Source organism: Populus alba, chromosome 17 (genome assembly GCF_005239225.2).
Source record: "Populus alba chromosome 17, ASM523922v2, whole genome shotgun sequence".
In the NCBI taxonomy this organism is placed as follows: Eukaryota; Viridiplantae; Streptophyta; class Magnoliopsida; order Malpighiales; family Salicaceae; genus Populus; species Populus alba.
The window spans coordinates 6,715,064-6,738,012 of record NC_133300.1 but is presented as its reverse complement, the minus strand read 5'-3'; the positions used below and the strand labels follow the sequence as shown (position 1 = coordinate 6,738,012).

The following is a 22,949-nucleotide window of genomic DNA, read 5'->3' as shown; positions in this document are numbered from 1 at the left end:
GAAAAGAAAAACGAAAAGACAAAAGAGTCCTAAGACGTATCACTTAGGTTTCCAGCTAGTAACAGGTTTCCACGTACGTGGTCCCCACAGTTGTCGTTTTCTATTTCTTTGCCGTTACAATATTGATTTGACTAAAATATTAGTATTGCAATGGACGGTTTACGATTATTTATCATCACCCTTCCATTGCACGTGTACGTTCGTGATCAATTCACAACTGTATCTTAGTGGCCGTCCACGAACCAGGTTGGACGCCTTCCCAAATTAACGCATGCCAAACCGTTCCTTACTAGGTGGCCACCCATTATGAATTATGATGTAACATTACCTCCTTTATTTATTTAACTATATATTTTTTGTGCAAAATTAATGGTGGTATCTTAAAAAAAAAAATTTATATTGTCGAGAAATAATTAATTATATTTTGTTAGCTATTTTTTAAATCTACCATAAATAAAGAAAAAGATAAGTACAAATAGCAAATATAAAATCAAATATAAAATTCACTAAAAAACAAAAATATCTCTTTTTAGAATTTTTATGTTATACTTTTATTTTATTTATTTTCTGTAAAATAGTTTCAGAGATAATAACTAATAAATAATACTAGTTATTTTTAGAATACTATAAAAAATAACTAATAAAATCTCTTGTATCCTAAAAATATATATTTTTTGGTTTATAATTATAAAATCTTAATATATATTTCACGAAGTTTTAATTGAAATGAATTTATTTGGAATAAAAACTCAAATATACAATAATGAAATAAATATTTTTATTATGAATTTGATGAGGTTTGAGTTATAACTAGTTCTAAGAGACTCTTGTTTTCAACATCTCCATACAATAAGATCAAAATAGTTTTTATTATAATCCTAAAATGTATAGTTTAAAATGGTTATAGATTCTAGGTTTTTTTTTTTAAAGATCATCAATTACAGTATCACAAAACCTTATGGTCACTGAAGATTCACATGGTCGTTAATTTCAAGGGCTAGTAGGATTAATCGATGGTATGAATAAATTGAATCAGACACTCACATTAATAATAATAATAAAAAATGTTTTCTATTCTTACCTTTTTTAATTCAAAAATTAAAATAAGGCTTGTAAAAAATAGCTTTGGGGTTGTTACCCTTTTTAATTCGAAATCCAAAGAAGGTTTACAAGAAGAACTCTATGTTTATATTAAAAATAAAAACATAAATGACTATTTACAATTCAATTTAGAAGATATTTAGTCACAATATATGAAAATTAGTTTAAAAATAATTAATTTCACAGTATATATATATTCTGTCATTAAAATCACTGCTAATAAATAAAGAAATAAATAGAAACCTTCACCATTTGATTGGAGACCAATTCAACGGGGCGCTAACAAAGTCATCAAAGAGACGCGCACACACCGCACTATATATACCTCCGGTCACCCTTTCCTCCTTTCAAGCCACTCCTACACTTCTTTAGCTCTTTACTGTCTCTAAATTCTCTCAGAGACAACTCTTAGCTTTTCTCTTCAACAATGGCCAGCTCAAACGTTCTAGCCTTGGTGGTTCTAATGGTATTGTTCTTGACCTCCACCATGGCACAATCTCCAACCTCCTCTCCAACTTCTTCTCCCACAAAATCTCCAGTGCCACCAGCCAGCACCCCAACATCTGCACCACCACCTACTACTACTCCTCCTCCTCCTCCTCCCTCCTCCTCCTCCAACTTCTAGCCCTCCTGTGGCATCTCCACCATCTCCCACAACCGTCAGTTCTCCTCCTCCAGCATCCAGCATCCCTCCTTCCAGCATCTCCAAGCCACCATCTAATGCTCCTGGTCCATCTCCTAACGATGCCGTTTTGAATAGAGTTACTGTTGGTGGGTCTTTGCTTGCTGGTCTCTTCGCTGCCGTTTTGGTGATTTAGAGTCGTTATTGAGAGTCGGTTGTCTTGTTTCGTGAAGAGTGGTGGCTTATTTTCAGTGTTTTTTTTTTTTTATAATTGGTTCTGTGATTGTAGTTAATGTGGTCATTTCATAATTGAAAAATAATTGTTGTTGTTGTTAATGAGCCTATTTTCTTTTTTTATTTTCCTAATCTTAATTTTAATATATTTTTAAATAAAAAATACCATGAAAAAAAAAAAAAAGAGAGTTAATTTTTCGTGAAAAAAGGGGAACAGCCTACTGAGAATTGGAACTCAGCGGACACGGATTCCCTTGGACCGGTCCCACTATCTAAGTCTCTTTTTCTTGTCAGAATGGACCAACTTAAAACACACATGTGCCTTTTCCTGGGCTTTAAAGTAATTTATGTTAGGATAATAAAATTACTCAATTGATTAAAAAAGTTTCATGGTTTTATAAAAACTCATTTATGTTTAAGTAAATATTAAAAACTTCGATTTTTATTTAAAAATATATATTTTTTTAAATTTTAAAATCATTCTTTTTAATGTTAATGATATTTTTGTTACAAACTATAATATCTTCAGATTTCTAAGAATAAGTTTATGATATATCAAAATGATTACTGTAATTTATCATTTATATTTTTATATGTGTCTATTTCAAGTCATTTCTATTGTATTTTAATAATTTATTAAAAAAATTGATAAATTTATTAAAATCTAGATAAATAAGATGGGAAATAAATTAAATGGTCTCAAATTACTACCTGAAAAGTTATTTTATGTAATTATGGAGATTGGTTTATTTATTTATTTATTTTTTCCTTTAAAACCAATGTATATTTGTAGTTGGTTGTTAGTGATAGAAGGAAAAAAAATCCAAAATTAACACCTACCATGATAGAAAAAATAACACAATAAGAATATTTTTTTTTTTAATTTTGGCTACCTTTTACATGTATTACAAACAATTTCAATTACTAATATTCACTAAATATTTAATTCATAATTTTTATATATCTATAAAGAGATCAATTTTTTTTTTTAAAAAAAAAAGCTCTGAGGGGCCTGAGTTTGCTCATAACTCTAAGATGTGTAGTTCAACTGGTCAGATTTTAGATTTAATTTCTATATCTCACTAGTTCGAGTATCGCAAACTTCAAGGCCACTGAAGACTTATCTGGTCGTTAACTTCAGGGCATCGGGAGATTAGTCGAGGTGCACATAAGCTGACCCGGACACCCACGATTAAAAAAAAATCACAATTAAAAAGTTAGTGTAATGTGAGTTAATAGATAGTATGATAATGATTGCTTTTCAACATATTTTTTACTTGGAAATATATTATAATAATAATTTTTTTATTTTTTAAAATTATTTTTTATATCAATATATCAAAATAATATAAAAATATAAAAACATTATTTTTTAAAAAAATAATTCAAAATGTACTCAACCTTATTTGGAACACAATACCCAAAAAAAAAAAAAAAAAAAAGTGAAATAGCAATGGTGGACTGCCGTGGTGAAGAATCAACAAAAGCCCCGGTCAAGATTGTGCGTTGGGTTTGCTTTTCCTTTTCGATTTTCCAAAGCTAAGATAATGATTTTCCATGACCCATGTGCCTTGTAAGCTGGGAACGATTCTAAAGAGAAAGAATAGTTGAGGACATGAGGTCGTCTTGTGCTTTGAGTTCTAGACAAGTTGTAGCATGTTTAGGCTAATGTTCGCCCAAGAATCTCAAGAATACTGCTAAACCCTCCTGCATCTACAATAATATTAGTTTAAATGCCACGCTACGTTACATAAAAAAAAATTTATATTATGAAAAATTATTTGATATTTTTATTAAACTCGATTTAATATATCAATCTTGAAATTTTTTTAACACAATTCTTTGCCTAGTTCTAATTTAAAATTAAATCATGTAAGGATGCTTATCGTGATCCTGTTATCTTGAAGAATTCAAAAGCAACTTGAACAACCAGTAAAAGATGTGGTTGTTTCTTTGTTTTTTTTTTTTTTTTTAAATAACAAAGATAATTTTTTTTAATATTAAGATAATAATTTATTTGATTAACCTAGATTTCAAAGTTTAATCCATCAAATCCACATCTAGAATATAAACTTCATTGTTTAAGATATTTTTAAAAACTTTTTTTATTTAACAATGCAATAGCACTGATCCAAATATATATATATATATATATCATTCTTTCATTCAACACAAACATCCCAAGTATATATAATCTTTTATTTTATATAAAATAATAAATAGTACTTAATACATGCTTAAACTTAATATAGATATTGTTTTTGATTTAGGAATTTATATAAATACAATAGATACTCAATTTATGGATACTCGTTAGTCGTTACCATCCTTAACCCATATTGATACTATTTTGAGACCACACTATTCTACTGTAATTAACTCTTCTTTTATTAAAGTTTAATATATTTTTATGTTATCTTTTGTCTATTAAAATTAAATCTATTTATTTGGTTCCCAAAGGATAAGCTTAGTGTAATTACTTTCTTTGTTCCTTTTCAGTGTAAAGTAATTACTTTCTTTGTTTTTCCTTTTTTATTTAATTTATTTGGTCATATTTGCATCTATACATAAAAATGTTTCTTAAATTTTATCGTTATGAAACTCTCCTTCTAGAACTCCCTCGATTGATTTTCGACATTTATTTTCCATGTCAAACTTGGCCTACTTGACTTTTGATCAAACTTGGAACTAAGGGTTCTCCTTTTTCTTTCTAGTCATTTTTTTTTTGTTTCATTCACTCATTGTTCACATCATATACATATTATAAGTGTTCATCAACACAAATTTCAGAATTCCCTTCTTCCCTCATTCAATCCTCACATAGTCGGCCACTCAAGCCTTTAAGTTGATGATTTTTCTTTTATAATTTTATATGTTTTTCATGTTCAGAACATCTTATGTTAGCTCAATTAACTTTATTTTAATAATTTTTGCAATTCCTAAATTTTCACTCAAGAACCCTAATTTATAAAATCTGAAATTAGTGCATAATTCTTAATTAATTGTTAAAGTGTTTTTCATCATTAAGTCTAATGTCAATACCTTGAGAAAATTTCAGAATTTCACTTCAATTTAGTTGAAGTTTTTTTGCCTCTCATGTAGCCCTCTTCCCCCTTTTCCTTCAATTTCTTCACTTGTATTCCTTGTTAAAGTCTTTGTTAATAAGTGTTCTTTCTACTTAAGGGTCTGAGGTTTGTATAGTTCTAGGAGATTTGATGCTTTTCTCCTCTTTTTTTTATGAAGAAAAATCCACACCATTTTTTTTTTTATATGGTGTTCAGCCGGCCATGAAAGAAAAAGAAAGTATTTATAGCCTTATTTTTCTAATTACACATTGACCTTTTCTTTTCTTTTCTTTTATTTTTCTTTACAATTGGAGTCATGCTCCTTATATTTTTCATATTTCTCTCATTTGATTTCTTAATTATTATATTTATTTATTTTGTATTTCATTTCATCATTCATTCACCATTTTTTTTTTAGGATTTTACATTTAATCATATAATTAAGTAAAAAATAATCTTAATAATATAAAGTTTTTAAACCAAATGGAGTCTATCACCATTGTGAATTAAACGGGTTAAGTCTCGAAATTTGGGTCGATCCAATATGTTGTTATTTTAATATTAAAAAAAAATCTTAATTTTTTTTAAAAAATCAAACCATGTTTTTTACTAGCTATTCGAATTGTTTTTAGATCCACCGAGTAGAATGGCTCGTGTTGAAGCAATTTCAACGCAATTTAATTTAAAATTCAAGCTAAATAAAAGTCAAGCTGAAAAGTTCTAAAATTAACTCGTCAGATTTAATAATGATACTAAATATTTTTATATAAACTAATATTTTGATTATTATTTTTTTTTATTTTAGCCATAATATAAATCACTTTTTAAATTTAAACTAGTTTATATTTCATATGCAGAAGACTGATAGGAATATTAATTTCAAGACTCTAGATTAACCATTATTTCAATCAACAATAACTTGACATTATTTTACTATAATTTCCAAAGTGGATTTAATTACTTGGAATTCTAGATTTGTTTTAATAAATCAAATATTAAATTATAACTTTAAATAAATTTTTAAAATTAATAATTAAAATATATTTGATATTACAGTTGAAACATTATTTATTTAAAAAAAATAAAAATTTTAAATTATTTTAATGTGTTGATGTTAAAAATAAATTTTAAAAATAAAATAAAATTATTTTAATATATTTATAAATAAAAAAATATTTTAAAAAATATTAATTAACAACAAACCAAAACATGCATTTATAATTCACATCAAGATCCAATAATAAAAAGAAGTCGTAAAAAATAATTCTTACGAACGCATTAGTTAAGAAAAACATTCTACTTAAAATCAATCGACGAAGCTTATTTTCAACCGGTGCGTTCAGCACAAATTTCTTCACTTAAATTTTAATTCAAAATAATAATAATAACGTGAAGAACAAATCCATTTGTCATCGGAATCAAACCCGGGCAAGGCACGTGTATTCTTTAAGCCTTTTAATACGCTACCGGCCACGAGGCACGCACTCCACTCCCAGCAGAGATAGTAGTGGTGGTAGAAGACAGGTTCATGCAAACGCCAGAGAATTCTAAAACCAGACAAATAGCGTTATGATCAATTTCACAAAAACGGAACCAAAATCAAAGCATAATATCTTGATAACTTCGTATGCTCATAAAACTTCACCATGATCTACAGCAATAACCACCACCACTCCCAACACCGTCAGTTGCAGCATTTCAACCGCCACCGGAACTTCCGAAACCACCAAAACCAAAGCCTTTTTGTAGTCAGGCTTTTGTCCAACCACCGTAATAATAACCGCACGCAATCCCCACTCGAAACCCTAATTTCCCAATGTAAACCTGACAAATCCGATAGAAACCCCACGTCCGCCGTCGCTGCTCGTTTGTTTTTCCACGACCAGAGCGATGCTATCGCCGCCGCCGTCTTCCTCTGGGAACGGAGGCTGGCTGGGGATCATGTGTATACTCCGGTGACGGATTTTGATGTAAATGAAGGGGACTTGAATGAGAGGATTAGAGGTTTGTTTAAATTGTATGCAGAGAAGGTGTTAGAAGGGGAGGTAGTGAAGAAATTGGAGAGAAAGATTGAAAATTTGGCCGTGGAAATTGGTAAATTTACGAGCTTTTTCAAGCGGCCGAAAGGGGTTAGGGTTTATAGTGAGAATAAGTTGAAGAAGGAGGCGTTGAGGGTGGAAATGGAGGTGGTTGTGAAGAGGGCGGAGGAGTTTAGGAAGGGAATGCGGTGTTTGATGGATTGCATTGAAGGGAAGGAGATTGGTGATTTGGGGGTTTTTAGGGTTTATGATGAGGGTAATGGGAGAAAGATGGGAATTTTTTATTATTGGAGCAGGATTCATTTTCTGATACTCAGAGAGTGTAGAAGGGTAGAAAATGGGTTGCCTATTTATGGGTTCAGGAGTGAGTTTTTAAAGATGCTGCATTCACAGCAGGTATGAAGATTAGTGTCTGGATATGTTAGCTTTTATTATTTAAAGGAATATGCGTTGATTGTTTCTGATTTGATTTTGTGCTTCAAGCTTAGTGGTATATGTTTCTTGTATTTAAAGGAGTATTATGATTTGAAATTCAACTTTAAGCTTAGTTTGTGTGCTTATGCATATTCTTGTATGATCTTTTATGAATGGTTGGTATGTAGTTTTAGGAGCCGTTTTATGCAGGTGATTTTGTTTGGTGATTGTGTCTTAGGGGTGTTTGGCCTTGCGTTTCAACTGGAGTTTTCAAAAATTTTGAATTGTTTTTTTTTTTGCTTTAAAATAATTTTTTTTTTTGGTGTTTTTGAATTGTTTTGATATGCAGATGTTAAAAATATTTTTTTAAAAATAAAAAAATTACTTTGATGTCTTTTCAAGTGAAAATACACTTTGAAAAACAACCGCAATTATTGTCGCCAACAACCCCTTAAAGTCACATATAGTTTTTAACCGAAATAAATAGTTGAAAGCACAGTCGGCTTTAATACTTTTAGCGGGTCTTGGGTTGTAAAGCTTTGAATAACTAGAAGAAAGTATCTGGAGCTATGATGTTTTTATTATTCATTTAGAAGATTATGTGAGGCTCACTTGATTAGGAATGTGATCATTGATATGTCTATCCAGTTGAGATGCGGATTTAATTGATTCAGAATGTAATCACTGACATGCCAGACTGGTTAAAGATAATTATGACGATAATTTACATTATAATGTGAACGGGAATGGTGTAGTTTATATATTGTTATCTAATTTGCTCATCTGGACTGTTTATCTGGCTATTAGCTTTCCAACTCTAGTAAAAGAATCAAGTACGTAGAAACTTAAAATAACATTTGAATCTGTACCTGCAAATTAAGACGCACCTTGATTGGCATGTCTGATGGAAATTAGAGCTGTTTTTTGTGGATGCAGTTTTCTTGGTCTTGTTTCATGTCTTTGTTGGGATTTGGAATGATAATTGAATTAGTCAATGGTTTTTTTTTTTTTTCACTGTCTGGCTTCAGAACTTAAATTTTGTTAAAAGTTGCTTTAAAATAAGTTTATTAGTATGTCTTTATAACCTGTTGGTGTTGATAGATGTTTTGTCTTTCTCTTTTGACTTCTCCCACAGGTGATGGTCTTGATTGGAGAGACAGGTTCAGGGAAGAGTACGCAGTTGGCACAATTTATTGCTGATTCAGGAGTTGCGTCAAGTGGTTCAATTTTGTGCACTCAACCCCGCAAAATTGCTGCTATATCCCTGGGAAAAAGGGTTGGTGAAGAATGCAATGGATGTTATGAAAATAATTCAATTATCTGCTACCCATCTTATTCATCTTCCCAGCAGTTTGGTTCGAAGGTAATATATATGACTGATCACTGTCTGCTGCAAAACCTCATGAAAGATAAAAAATTGTTTGGAGTTTCATGCATTATTGTAGATGAGGCTCATGAAAGAAGCTTGAATACTGATCTTCTTTTGGGCTTGCTAAAAGAATTACTTCAGGAAAGGCCTGACTTACAGCTAATTATAATGTCTGCAACAGTTGATGCAAGCAAATTATCCAGTTACTTCTTTGGTTGTGGAACATTTCATGTGTTGGGGCGAAGCTTTCCTGTTGAAATCAAATATGCTCCTGCTGCATCTAGAGAGTCCCTTGATCCCTTGCCGAGCTCCAATAATGCAGCTCCATATGTTTGTGATGTTGTTAAGATGGCAATGGAAATTCATGCAGCAGAGGAGGATGGGGCAATACTTGCTTTTTTGACTTCACAGGCAGAAGTAGAATGGGCATGTGAAAAGTTTCAGTCTCCCTCTGCAATTGCGCTCCCATTACATGGGAAGCTTTCCCATGAAGAGCAATGTCGTGTTTTTCAGAATTACCCAGGAAAGAGAAAAGTTGTTTTTGCTACAAATTTAGCGGAAACATCCTTAACAATTCCAGGGGTCAAGTACGTGGTTGATCCTGGTTTAGTTAAAGATAGCAGGTTTGAATCTTCATCTGGTATGAATGTGCTCAGAGTTTCCAAGATCAGCCAAAGTTCTGCAAATCAACGAGCTGGCCGTGCTGGTAGAACAGATCCTGGCAAGTGTTACCGGCTGTACTCGGTTTCTGATTATCAGTCAATGGATTTGCATCAGGAACCTGAAATTTGTAAAGTTCATCTTGGCATTGCAGTTTTGAGGATTCTTGCCTCTGGTATTAAGAATGTGCTAGAGTTTGATTTTATTGATGCTCCAAGTGTGGATGCAATCAACAAGGCAATCAGGAACCTTGTTCAGTTAGGTGCTGTTGCCTGCAAACATGATGCTTTTGCATTAACTGCTGATGGGCACTACTTAGTTAAATTGGGTATGGAGCCTCGTCTTGGGAAAATTATTCTTGAAAGTCTCCGTTATGGTTTGCGCAAGGAGGGAGTTGTCCTTGCTGCAGCTATGGCAAATGCCAGTAACATTTTTTGCAGAGTGGGTACTTATGATGAGAAACTGAAGTCTGATTGCCTTAAGGTCCGGTTCTGCCATCATGATGGAGATCTCTTCACTTTGCTCTCCGTCTACAGGGAATGGGAGAGTATACGGCAAGAGAATAGAAATAAATGGTGTTGGGAAAATAGAATCAATGCAAAAACTATGCGAAGATGCAGAGATACAGTATTGGAGTTGGAAAACTGTTTGAAAAATGAACTCAATTTCATCATTCCAACTTACTGGCTTTGGGATCCTCTTGTTGCCTCCGTGCATGATGAAAACATGAAGAAGATTATACTTTCTTCACTAGCAGATAATGTAGCCATGTATTCTGGATATGATCGCCTTGGTTATGAGGTTGTTTTAAGTGGTGAATACTTCCAACTTCACCCTTCATGTTCATTACAAGTGTATAACCAGAAGCCACATTGGGTTGTCTTTGCTGAACTCTTGTCCATATCAAGTCAATATTTGGTTTGTGTTACAGCAATTGACTTTGACAGTTTATCTACCTTCATACATCCTTTATTTGATGTCTCAAAGATGGAGTCTAGAAAACTGCAGTTGAGGGTGATAAAAGGATTTGGAGGTGTAGCTCTGAAACGGTTTTGTGGAAAGTCAAATAGTAGCTTGACAGCACTTGTTTCTCGCATGCGTGCTATTTACATGGATGAACGCATTGGAATTGAAATCAATGTGGGTGACAACGAGATTCAATTGTTTGCATCGTCCAAAGATATTGAAAAGATTTATGAATATGTCAATAATGCCTTAATTTATGAAACAAAGTGGTTAAGGAATGAATGCTTGGAGAAGTGCTTATATCATGAGGTACGGGCTGGTGCTTCCCCCCCTGTTGCACTTGTTGGAGCTGGTGCTGAAATTAAGCATCTGGAGTTGGGAAATAGATGTTTAACAGTGGATGTGCACCTTTCCAATGTGAATGTGGTAGATGACAAGGAAGTTTTGACTTTCTTAGAGAAATCTGTATCTGGAATTTGTGGTTATAACAAATTCACAGGCACTGGACAGCATGGTGATGATGCAGAAAGGTGGGGCAGGGTGTCATTCCTTACTCCTGAAGCAGCTAGAAAAGCTCTATATTTTAATGGATCCGAGTTATGTGGATGTGTACTTAAGTTGTCCCTGTCTCGGTCATCTGTTGGAGGTATTCGAAAGTCATCATTTGCTGCCGTAAAAGCAAAAATCAGTTGGCCACGCCGGTATAGCAAAGGGTATGCAATTGTCAGATGTGAAAGGAATGATGCCCAGTTCATTGTTGATGATTGCTTTAATGTTCTGATTGGAGGCAGGTTTGTTCAGTGTCAGACCAGCACAAGAGACATGAACTCTGTAGTTATCAGAGGACTGGATAAAGAAACTTCTGAAGCAGAAATTTTAGAAGTTCTGCACAAGACAACAAATAGGAGAATTTTGGATGTATTCCTAATCAGAGGAGATGAAGTAAATAATCATTCTGTTGATGCTTTTGAGCAAGCAATTCTCAAGGAAATTGCTCCTTTCATGCCTAGCCAGGGCCCTTTGAGCAATTACTGCCATGTTCAGGTCTTCGCTCCTGAGCCAAAGGATAGTTTCATGAAGGCTTGGATCACTTTTGATGGAAAATTACATTTGGAGGCAGCTAAAGCTCTGCAACATATGCAAGGAAAAGCACTTGCTGGTTGTTTTTCATGGCAGAAGATGCAATGCCAGCAGGTGTTCCATAGCTCTGCATCATGTTCTGCTTCTGTTTATGCATTCATTGAGAGGCAGCTGAATATTTTACTGAAAAGCTTCAAGTTTCGACCTGGTAATTCCTCTCACTCTGAAGGAGTTTGTGGTGAATTGTTTTTCTTTTTTGACTGAATGGATAAATTCTTAATGCTAGATCTATCCAGGTAAATTTTTAAATAATCATTTCTGAAAGCAAGTTTGACAATCAAATGTTCTTTGAATTAAATCTCTTTTATTATGACCTGATATCCTGTATTGAGGTAATGTGAATTCTTTTCTTGTTTTTCTTGACTGATGGCCTAATTCTTTATGGTGGACCTGTCCTGGTAATCTCTTGAAACCATCTTCTTTAAAAGCATTTTTTTTTTATGGCATCAAAGGATCTTGAGTTTGACAATCAATTTTTCTGTGAATAAGTACCTTTAATTATAGCTGGTTCATTTCAGTACTGATACAGAATTTCAAGCATATGTATGGGTCAAAACCTTGAGCTTCAGGCGAATAGTGAAACTACATGAATGACTTTTGGATGGATGACACAGTTTGGTCTTAGGAATATGGATCTTTAAGCATCTTTTGTTTGGGATGCACCAGTCCTCTTTCTTTTCCGTTTTAATTTTACTTGGTCCTGATATTGGTTTATTCTAAATGGGTTGTTTCTGTTTTATTTTTATACTTTCATCCCATCGAAGCAGTATGTGCAATGTGGCTCATGCTGTGAGGCTGTGAAGATTCAGTCCAAAATAGGAGAAATTCCATTAAAGCCTGTTTTTTAAACTTGATTGGGATTTGAGATTCTAGAGTAACCATGATAATTTTTGGTATTACTTTCATTTTGGTTGATTGGATACAGTGAATTTGACCTTGAGTATCGGTCTGTATTGTAAGTGATGATAGGAGGAGTTGTTATGCAGCCTAAATTAGATTAATTAAGAACCAGCTTTGATTAGGGAATGCCAACTTTATAGAGGTTGCTTTTAAGCTTGAGGTTCGAGTAGGCGGAAATGTTACTTATAGTGTGTCAGACTTTAGAGTCATGTAACCTCCTTCGACCGATCACAGGGATCTAGTTTGTTTCCAGATCTGGTCCTGTTTTTTGTAGGATTCGCCATGTACCTGTGGAGTGACATAGAGGAAGAAAGAACTGATAATTTTAGAATTAATTCATAGCCTAGGTCATATTCATGTGAGCAAGCCACTGCCTATTTTTTCTACCAGCCTGGAATTCTTTGGATATATGCTTGAAGCATGGAGCACTAATTTTTACAATAAAATGTTATTATAATTAGAAGCTTTTGCTTCAACAATGGAATCTGACTTACTGGGATCTTTATGTATTACTCCATACAGTAACAAGATAACAAAATTGGGGTTTTCTTTTATTGAGTAGCTACTTTTTGGATGATTTAATTTGGTTTTTATATAATGTGTTTGGTTTTGTTAGGTTGTTATTATTGAAAACCCAAAAGAACAATTCTAAATCAAACAAATGGAGAAACTGAATGCACACCCCTAGGCTTGGCAATTTATATGTACGGGAATTATGGAGCTGATCAGTCCAGTAACAACTTGTTCCTCATTTTACATTATTGTTTAACCTAACTCCATGATTTAATACGAAATGTGCCAATTGTTTATTATTTCCTGAACATTGCTTGATAGTAATCAGAGGCTGACAAATTTGACTATGCAGGTGTGTGTTGCAATTTAGAAAGGAATGAGAATGGCTCTTATAGAGTGAAGATATCTGCTAATGCAACAAAGACAGTAGCTGAGTTGAGAAGGCCACTGGAGCAACTGATGAATGGAAAGAAGGTAAATCATTGTAGCCTCACCCCAATGGTTCTGCAGCTTCTTTTTTCCAAAGATGGCATCATGCTTATGAAGTCACTGCAGCAAGAGATGGGAACATATATTCTCTTTGATAGGCAGAACCTCACTGTTAGGATCTTTGGCCCCGAGAAGAAAGTTGCTCTCACTGAACAGAAGTTGATAGCATCTCTTCTAGCCCTCCATGATAAGGAACAAACAGATATCCGCCTTCGAGGTGGAGCAATGCCTTATGATCTTATGAAAAAAGTGGTGGAGAAGTTTGGTCCTGACTTGCATGTGCTCAAAGAGACGATCCCTGAGGCTGAATTTATGCTTAATACAAGGCGACATGTTATTTCTTTTTCTGGAAAAAAGGATCTGAGACTGCAAGTGGAGCAGATGATTCGTGACTTTGCGCGGTCTGTTGGTGTTAATGGATCCATCAAACGATATGAAGATGACAATATTGCCTGCCCTATTTGCCTCTGTGAGGTTGAGGACTGTTACCAGCTTGAGGCTTGTGGGCATAAATTCTGCCAGTCATGCTTGGTTGAACAGTTAGAGTCAGCAATGAGAGGACGTGATGGTTTCCCTGTAGGTTGTGCTCATGAAGGTTGTGGCATGCACATTTGGCTTGCAGATCTGAAGTCTCTTTTACCATGTGAAAAGTTAGAGGATCTCTTCAGGGCCTCCTTGTCAGCCTTTGTGGCATCTAGTGGTGGAACCTACAGATTTTGCCCATCTCCTGATTGCCCTTCAGTATATCGCGTAGCAAGCGGGATGGTTGGTGATCTATTTGTTTGTGGAGCATGCTATGCTGAGACATGTACAAGGTGCCATGTGGAGTATCATCCATTCGTATCATGTGAAAAATACAAGGAGCTCAAGGAGGATCCTGACATGTCCTTGAAGGAATGGTGCAAGGGAAAAGAGCATGTTAAAAACTGCCCAGTATGTGGATACACAATTGAGAAGGTAGATGGCTGCAACCACATTGAGTGCAGATGTGGGAAACACATCTGCTGGGTCTGCTTGGAGTTCTTTATGAGCGGTGATGACTGCTATGTGCACTTGAGGTCTGAACATCCTGCTACATTATAAAGCCTGTACTGACTGCATTGTAAGTTAATTGTATATAAAAGTATATGATATCCACACATGTATAATTTAGAAATATTACATGCATATCAGTTGTTCCCTGCCTCATGTTTTTCATACTTGCATTAGCCTTCTTTCCTATGAATCTAGCACATTACCGTTTCTAATTTTGAGGTCTTCAAAACTCCTTTTTGCTTCTCAAGATTTGGTTTCTCTTTTTGTAAAATGAAAAAATAGAACCACTGAAGTGAGCCCACCTTTTTTTTTTTCCCCCTTTGTTTCTTTCTAATTGTCGATTACTGACTGGAAAATTGTCAACTGAAACTTTTGTATTGATAAATCCAATTGCACACTGATACTGCAGTGTATTTGTTTGTCTTGTGGCTGAAAACAATCAGAGTGACCTCCTCCTCGACACAATCCATGAATCCTAGGCGATGCGTACTAGAGTAAAAAATATCCATGATTATACTATCCTCGTCATTTTGAATAGATTATCTTTGTTTTTTGCTTTGTTTCAAATTTAGTGGGTTTGATTTTATAGTTAGCTGCAGTTGTTTACAAGTTCAGTGAATTCTTTTGCTTTTATAGTTAGAATCAGTTTCTCAGAAGTTTAGTCACAATTCCACTGCTATCTGCTTTGTTCATGCACCTTTGTTTTATAATGAAATTAACTAGGGTGATCATTTCGGTTCAGTTTGAGTTTTACCTATAAAAACAACCAAATTGAAATTTTATAAAATATATAAAAAAACCCGGAACCGAACCGAAATCGGTTCCAATTGACTGGTTTTGGTTCGGTTTAGTTTGGTTATTTTATATGAAAAACTGAAAATTATATTGTTTTTTTTGGGTTTTTTTTTTTTTTCACTTTCTAATGGGTTTTTTCTAGTTTGGTTCGGTTTTTTTTTTTTAACTAAACTAGTTTGGTTTGGTTTTTTTGATTTACGCTTCTGAAACCAAAACCAAACCGAATTAATTTTTTTTTTAAAATATTTTAATCTGTTGAACAGTTTTTTTTTTTTTTTTTTTGTCTTCTCCATTTAATCAGTTTGTCGGTTTTTTTACTATACCTAAAATTAACATTTTCTTTGATAAGCATTCTCAAATATGAATGATTGCATAATTACATAGAACTGGAGGAGGTCCATATAGATTCATTTCTTAATGCAAAGAAACATATGCTTTCGCTTGTCTTAATAGTGGCAACTGATAATCTCTCCCTTTTTACTTTCCTCGAGGGTTTTGCTGCACAATCTTTTCTATTACAGGGTCAACCATTATCTTCAAGTCATCAATGTCATGCTTCACAGCATTCACCTGCATGTTTTATCTAGAAAAAGAAAAAGAAAAAGAAAAAGAAAAAGAAAAAGAAAAAGAAAAAAGATTACATTTGTTCAACAAATGCATGCATGTTTTCAAGTTCTGTTCTTCCAGTTTCTTCGAACTTTATGCTATTAATGGCAGTTGAAATCTCTTGTAGCAACTCACCTTGTGAACAAAGTCTTGAGTTAGTTTAGCATCATATGCAGTTGCTTTCGTAACGTGTTCTATCAACAAAGCTGTTTCCTTCAGTTTCCCGTTTTCAGGCAGCACTTCTGCCACCGCTTCTGATACCTTCTCCGCCACTGCTGCCACCTTTTCTATCTCCTCAGCTACATGTTCAACCTCGTCTACAATAATTTCCGCCTCACCTAAAATAAAACTCTCCCAAGTTGATAAAGAAGATTTGGTAAATTAATGAGCATACATTAGGAACTCATGTACCTTCTATCCTCTTCAGCTCCTCCCTTTTTTGCTTCCAAAAAGGCAGGAAGATGGACAGTATAGATCCCAAGATCCATTTTGCCCTGCATGGAGTGGCGTTTCTTGCAATGTTATTCCTCAAATAATAACACCTCAATTGTGGGGGAAGCTTGTGGCTTAAAATCCCAAGTGCAAAGAGAAATCATACCAAGCGGGGAAGTTGCTCCCAGGAGGATTTGGAACCGGTGGTACAACCTCGTCGCTCATCGTCCTAGATCATAGACAGAAACATCAATATTTTGTTAGATAAATAAAATCAAGCTAATGAAATAAATAAAAAAATCTGAACCAAGACAACGAAACAATGAACTTCGAAAAGGATAACAACATGTTGAAATGAGATCGTCTCCATTTATTGCTACTGGCAACGATTAACTGTAATCCTTGGTGCATCGAGAAACCTTGTCCGATCTTGGACACTGTAGAACCAGACCCGCAGCTGTGAGAAACATTGCCGGACCTGGCTCTGTAACGATGAATTTGTTCCAGAAAACTTCGTAGATTGTAAGAAGGCCAAGAACCTTTAGCAGACATGGTGAAATGATGATATTTGAAACGTTCAAGAACCCATAATTATAAGCTGCATAAAGGGCAGATTGTGTGCTGTATTTAGGCAGGTGATTGATGCATTTTTCATGTGAGAATCCTTGCAGGATAAAGATTTTAAAATTGCAGAAGATAGAATACGAGCACGCTAAGTAATGATGTGCATTTGGTCACTTCAAGCTATTGTTTTAACAAAAGGCTTAGAGTGTGTCGTTCTCCTGGCTGTTCCTTGCAAGCTAGAACTTGTTATTACTCATTCAAGCCTTATTTTTTCTTTTGGGCTTTCGCGAACTTTTCTTACCTTTTTTGTGTTGAATTTCCATGTGACGGAGAAGAGAGAAAATGATGATCCTTAATCATAGACTCTCGTATTTTTCTTTTAAAGTAGGGAAAACCAATGAACCTAATCCATGTTGTGGTCTTGCATAAATTAAAGGCATTTGCTAATCGTGTTCTCCAAGTCATTAAGAAACTGCTTGCCCATGAAGTTTGGACTATTAAACAATCTAAAGAAGTAAAAAGAAATAAAAAAATATAAAAAATAAGAAAGTTAGGGTTTTATTAATACTGTATAGTATAATTAAAATAATGAAAAGGAATAGATTTAATATAAATATAAAGAGACTATGTATAAGCTAAACAAAGAAAACTAAAAAGAAAATATAAAGACTATTTTACCCTTCATAAACAATAAGACAAAATAACCCTATATTTCTTAACATTTTTCCTCAAACTCACAATGCGACAACTATAAACATGGAGAATTTGCCAACTAGAAAATAAAAGTAGGAAATAGAATGCGACTTGGTAAAGAAATCTGGATTCTACAAAGAAAAAAAGGAACAAAAGGCAAGGTAATGATGCCATGCTTGAAATGATGACGAGTAAGATGACAATCGATCTTAATGTGCTTAGTTCGTTCATGAAAAATTAAGTTGTGAGCAATCTGAATAAAACTATAGTTGTCACAATATATAGGAGTGAGATGACAAAAAAAAAACTCCCATATATGCAAGTAACCAATGTAACTAAACAATCTCTTTTAAAACAATTGATTGTTTCTTTTTTTTTTTTTCCAAGAAATAAAAGAATTATTTAAAAAGATACATAAACCAATAACAGACTTGCGATATATAGGATCACTGTCACGATCAACATTAGAATATGTACGTAGCTCCAAGAAAGAGGTGGATGAAAGTAAAAGACTCTGAAAGACTATATACCCTGAAAATATCGTAAAATATAAAAAACATATGTCTAATAAAAAAAAGTAGGAAAAACAACAAATTGACTAGGAAAATGAACAACATAGGCAATATCTGAACGATGAATAATGAGATATACCAAGCTCCCAACAATAGTATAATATAAAGTAGGATCTGACAAAAGTAAACCATCAAAATAAAAATACTTTGCGTTAACCTTAATGAGAGTATTTACAGTCTTATTATCAATAAGTCTAGCCCACTCAAGAATATCTACAACATGTTTTAACTAAGAAAGAAGATAATCTCTGGGTGAGTAATCTATCTCAATACCCAAGAAATATCATAAATAACCCAAATCCTTCATTTCCAAATGTCTAGCTAACTTTGTCTTCAAAAATAAAATATCATCAATTCTTCACCAACAATAGTCATATCATCAACATATAAAGATAGAATGATATGACTTGAATTAATGCACTTAAAAAAGAGAGTAGAATTATGACTACTAGAAACAAATCTAAGGAAACAGATCATAATAAAAAAATTTCTCAAATTAAGCATGAGGTGTTTAATTGAGACCATATAACGTTTTTTTTAAGCTTGCAAACATACCTATAATCATGCGAAACACTAGGAAGTGGTGTCATATAAACTTCTTCTCGAAGATCTCCATTCAAGAAAGCATTTTTAACATCAAGTTGAGAGATACGCCACTGACGAACTAAAGTTACGGTAATAAGAGTATGAATAATAGTCATTTTTATAATAGGAGCAAACATCTTTTTTATAATCCATACCATACTATTGAGAGTATCTTTTTACAATTGACCTAGCTTTGTATCGTTCAATAGATCCATCAGAATTAGTCTTGCTTTTATACACCTAACAACAACCAACAACACTTTTACTTGGAGGTAGATGAATCAAATCCTGAGTATTTGTCTTATGCAAAGTTGAAAGTTTCTCATCCATAGTTTGCTACAAAAAAAGATCAAGAATTGCCTTTTTATAAGAAGAGGGCTTAGAGAGATAATGGATAAAAGCTAATAAGAAAGTAAAAGATGAAGAATAACAAGAATAGGTAAAATTTGGTAACTCTGCAGATTTACAAATACGTATGGATTGATGTAGAGGTGGATCCACATTCTCAAATGGAGCTTGATGGACTATAAATGAAAGGAGAGCTTTAAATGTACCAGAGAGTAAAATGTTAGTACCTACAGAATGATCAATATGAATTGGTCGAGTAATATGAGAAGAGGAATTTGATGTACTAAGAACCTAAAATGATAAACTATTAGAATTCTCAAAAAAGGATCTATATGAATAAGATTAGATCTAGTCAAGTTATGAGCAATGGATAGAATAAAAAAGAAAGATATATACTTGAGAACGATAACATGATGAGACATATAAAGTTTCTGAGTTATTTGATCAAAACAACGATACCTTTTTTGACCTTCACCATAACCAATAGATAGATAAACAAATAACAGGTCAAAAGAACAACTTGTTGTGTTCTATATGAGGATGAAGAATGAAAAAGTACAACCAAACACTTTAAAGAAAGAACAATCAGGGGCATACTCATACAACTTTTCAAAAGAAGAAAAACTTGAAATATGAGAAGGTAAAATTATTTTAATCAAACCTACAACAATAAGAACAACTTCACCCCAAAACACATTAGGAACAAAAGTTGATAACAAGCAGTTTCAACAATGTGTCTATGTTTTCTTTCAACAATACCATTTTACTTAAGAATATTTGTATACAAAGTTTGGTGAATAGTTTCATCTAAGGCAAACAATTTATAAAATGTATTAGAGGTATATTCCCCCATCCAAATCACATGAAAAATTATATTAGTTTATATCCACAACAATCAGAAATATATTAAGCTTGTAAATTTTCTAAAGCTCTTATAAATGCCAAAAATCTCAAACGAGAAGATGAAACATGATATAAACGAGAACACCATAAATAAAAACTAAGACTCAAACAAAAAAAGAAGACAAATCAACATTAGTAGCAATAGCAATTGGCACACTAGGCAACAACAACAACTAACACTTTTAACTCGTCCAAAATATAAAATCCCCCTTTCTTACGACTTGTCCAAATTAGCTTCTAAGACTGCAAATCTTATACACAGCAAAAAAAAGGAGAAAAATATGACTAAATAATTACCAAAATCACATAACTGACCAATGGAATCAAAATTTAATGTGAGGTTTAGAATAAGATAAACATTAGAAAAAGACAGTTGAGGTGTGACAATAGAACCATTAGCAGTCATGATAGGAATAGAAGATACAAGAGACACAAAAGCAAAGGATGAAGAAACTGGAGACATATGATGTGAAGCACCAGAATCTAAGACCCATTCAGAATATGACATACTTGAAGAACTATGAGGCAATTGATCTATGGAAAAAAATAGACATAACTTGTGGCTGTAAAGAGATAAATTTATAAATTTTTCAGTCAAAGTATTAGGATCAGCAAAAGGACCTGATAAAACTAATGTTGCAATATTAAATTGTGGTGGTTTGTAACCCTGAGGTGGTCTACGAGCATTAGATCGTAATTGATTGCTAGACTTCTAAGCTTGAGATTGTTGTTGCGATTGATTATGTTATCTCAACTTAGGACACTAAGGCTTACAATGACCTTTTTGCTTACAAAAACTACACTCGTCGAAGGTAACCCTTGCGTAATGCTTATTCTAATTATTAGAGTGATCTAGAAGGTACTACTAGCATATAATGATTACAAATATAAATAATATCATTTTCAGAATAAGACTGAAGACGTATTTCTTCAACTAATAACTTACTGACAAGTGATTTAACAAAAGAAAGTGAAGAACGATGCAAAATTAAATCTTCTAATCATTCAAAATCATTACGAAGTGCAGTTAATAATTGTACCAATCATTGCTACTAACTATAAGCAATATAGCATCACATGCCTTTAATTCTGCAAAATCTATAAGAGTCAATTGATCCCAAAGATATGTCATAGCAGAATAAAACTCCTAAATACTCATATTCTTTTAGTGAAGAGCTCGTATGTCATTCTCCAATTGATACTGCTTTACATAATTTGATTTAGTGAATAACCTTTATAGATGATCTCAAACCTCTTTTACTATCTCATATTTTACTAACTATGTACCTATAGAATGCTCAATAAAAAAATTAATCCAATTAATAATTCTTGCATTGATTACTTTCCAGACATTTATCAAAGTAGCATACCATCCTTTTGCCTTTTTCTTTGGAGACATAACACCCACCTCTATATCAACATGATCATCTAAAGAGAGCTTCCTCTTTTTATAACCAAGGGTAAACTTTTATAAAGAATTTTTGTTATGATTTTGAGCCTTCTTGTTCTTCTTCTTAGGGTTTTAGTTTCAGGAGATTATAGGGGTTAGGGTGGTCTGGATTTCGAGTCTACTAGTCTTGGGTTGGTTTTAGGTTACATGGGCTTGATCATAGACTTCTTCAAGACCTCTTTTCTATACCAATTCATTAATGGCAGCTTTAACCTCAATTGTGTATTATCCTCCTCCTCATGATTCTCCCCCACAAAAATGAATCCCAACGTTATTATGATTTATTATAATTTAACTGTGTTTTTTTTAACTAAATTATTTTAGTTTTAAATTAATATATTTTTAGTGTTTTTCTTATTATTTCAATATACTAATATCAAAAATAAAAATATATTATTTTGATATATTTTTAAACAAAAATATTTTAAAAAAACAATATTTATTACACTACTAAACTAAACAGACTTTAAAATTTAATTTTTTTTTAAAGCTAGGTTGGTTTCATATTTACTTTAACAAGAACTTTAAAACTTGTTTGGTTATAAGAAGCATTTATAAAAAAGATTAATTTAATATTTTTTTTATTTATAAAAATATTAAATTGATGTTTTTTAATGGTTTTAACATGTAGATATTAAAAATAAAAAAATAAAAAACAAATAAAAATTATTATAATATATTTTTATTTAAAAAATATTTTTAAAAATAATAACATCGCATTCCCAGGCATTCTTTTAATATAGCTTAAGAACATTTCAAAGGACATCGAACATCAAGTAGGGCTTTTAATTTCGTCGACCATTTTCAATTTTAGATTCCCATCAAAAGCTTCTTGTGTGGTTCGTTATCTACCGAATCATCATCTCTTCCGGTGCTCTTTGTGGCGTCTTTTCAATTTTATTTTTCTTACTTAAGTACATTGACTTTTAAACATGATCCAATTAAGTACATATCTTGATTATTTTTCTCAATCAAGTACATTTTCATCTTTGATTTTTCCTTTAAGGACTAGTTTGCATAACTTTGGTTACTTTAGTACTGAGTTGTAAGTTTGAGAAAAGAAAAGTCGGTGGGTTATGACTATAAACTTTAGCTAATATGTCCAATTGAATCATATTTTAAGACTTGACTGTAAAGTTTTATTAATCATTTAAAAAAAAAAAAAGCAATTCATGAAGTGGAAGCGTTCTTATGCCACCCATAAGGTAAGAGGATACCCAAAATTAAACTTCACTGGAATGAAATATATTTTTTATGCATTTTTAAATGAAAATTATTTTAAAAATAATGGCTACCACAACATCAAAAAAGCTGTTAATTTTTAAAATATCAAATTAATATTTTTTATATATTTTTTAATATAATAATATTAAAAATAAAAATAAAATCATACTTTTACAAATTATACGACACCACAGTATAAACGTAAATTAAGAATAGCCAAGAGAAAGGAA

General features: G+C 32.7%; 2 protein-coding genes across 2 annotated transcripts; one reads left to right on the top strand and one right to left on the bottom strand.

Moving 5' to 3' along the window:
- The first annotated feature begins 6,520 nt into the window (after positions 1 to 6,520).
- On the top strand, positions 6,521 to 14,759 carry LOC118031798 (ATP-dependent RNA helicase DEAH11, chloroplastic). Its single transcript, XM_035036292.2, has 3 exons — positions 6,521 to 7,457; positions 8,611 to 11,758; positions 13,376 to 14,759. The coding sequence occupies exons 1-3, from the start codon at positions 6,669 to 6,671 to the stop codon at positions 14,593 to 14,595; spliced, it is 5,157 nt and encodes a 1,718-aa protein (XP_034892183.1). The 5' UTR covers positions 6,521 to 6,668; the 3' UTR covers positions 14,596 to 14,759.
- An 846-nt stretch (positions 14,760 to 15,605) lies between these two features.
- On the bottom strand, positions 15,606 to 17,227 carry LOC118031799 (uncharacterized). Its single transcript, XM_035036293.2, has 5 exons — positions 16,727 to 17,227; positions 16,547 to 16,609; positions 16,360 to 16,442; positions 16,084 to 16,286; positions 15,606 to 15,925 (listed from the first exon to the last, which is right to left on the bottom strand). Exons 1-5 carry the CDS (start codon positions 16,930 to 16,932, stop codon positions 15,893 to 15,895), a joined length of 588 nt encoding a protein of 195 aa, XP_034892184.1. The 5' UTR covers positions 16,933 to 17,227; the 3' UTR covers positions 15,606 to 15,892.
- Positions 17,228 to 22,949: the final 5,722 nt, after the last annotated feature.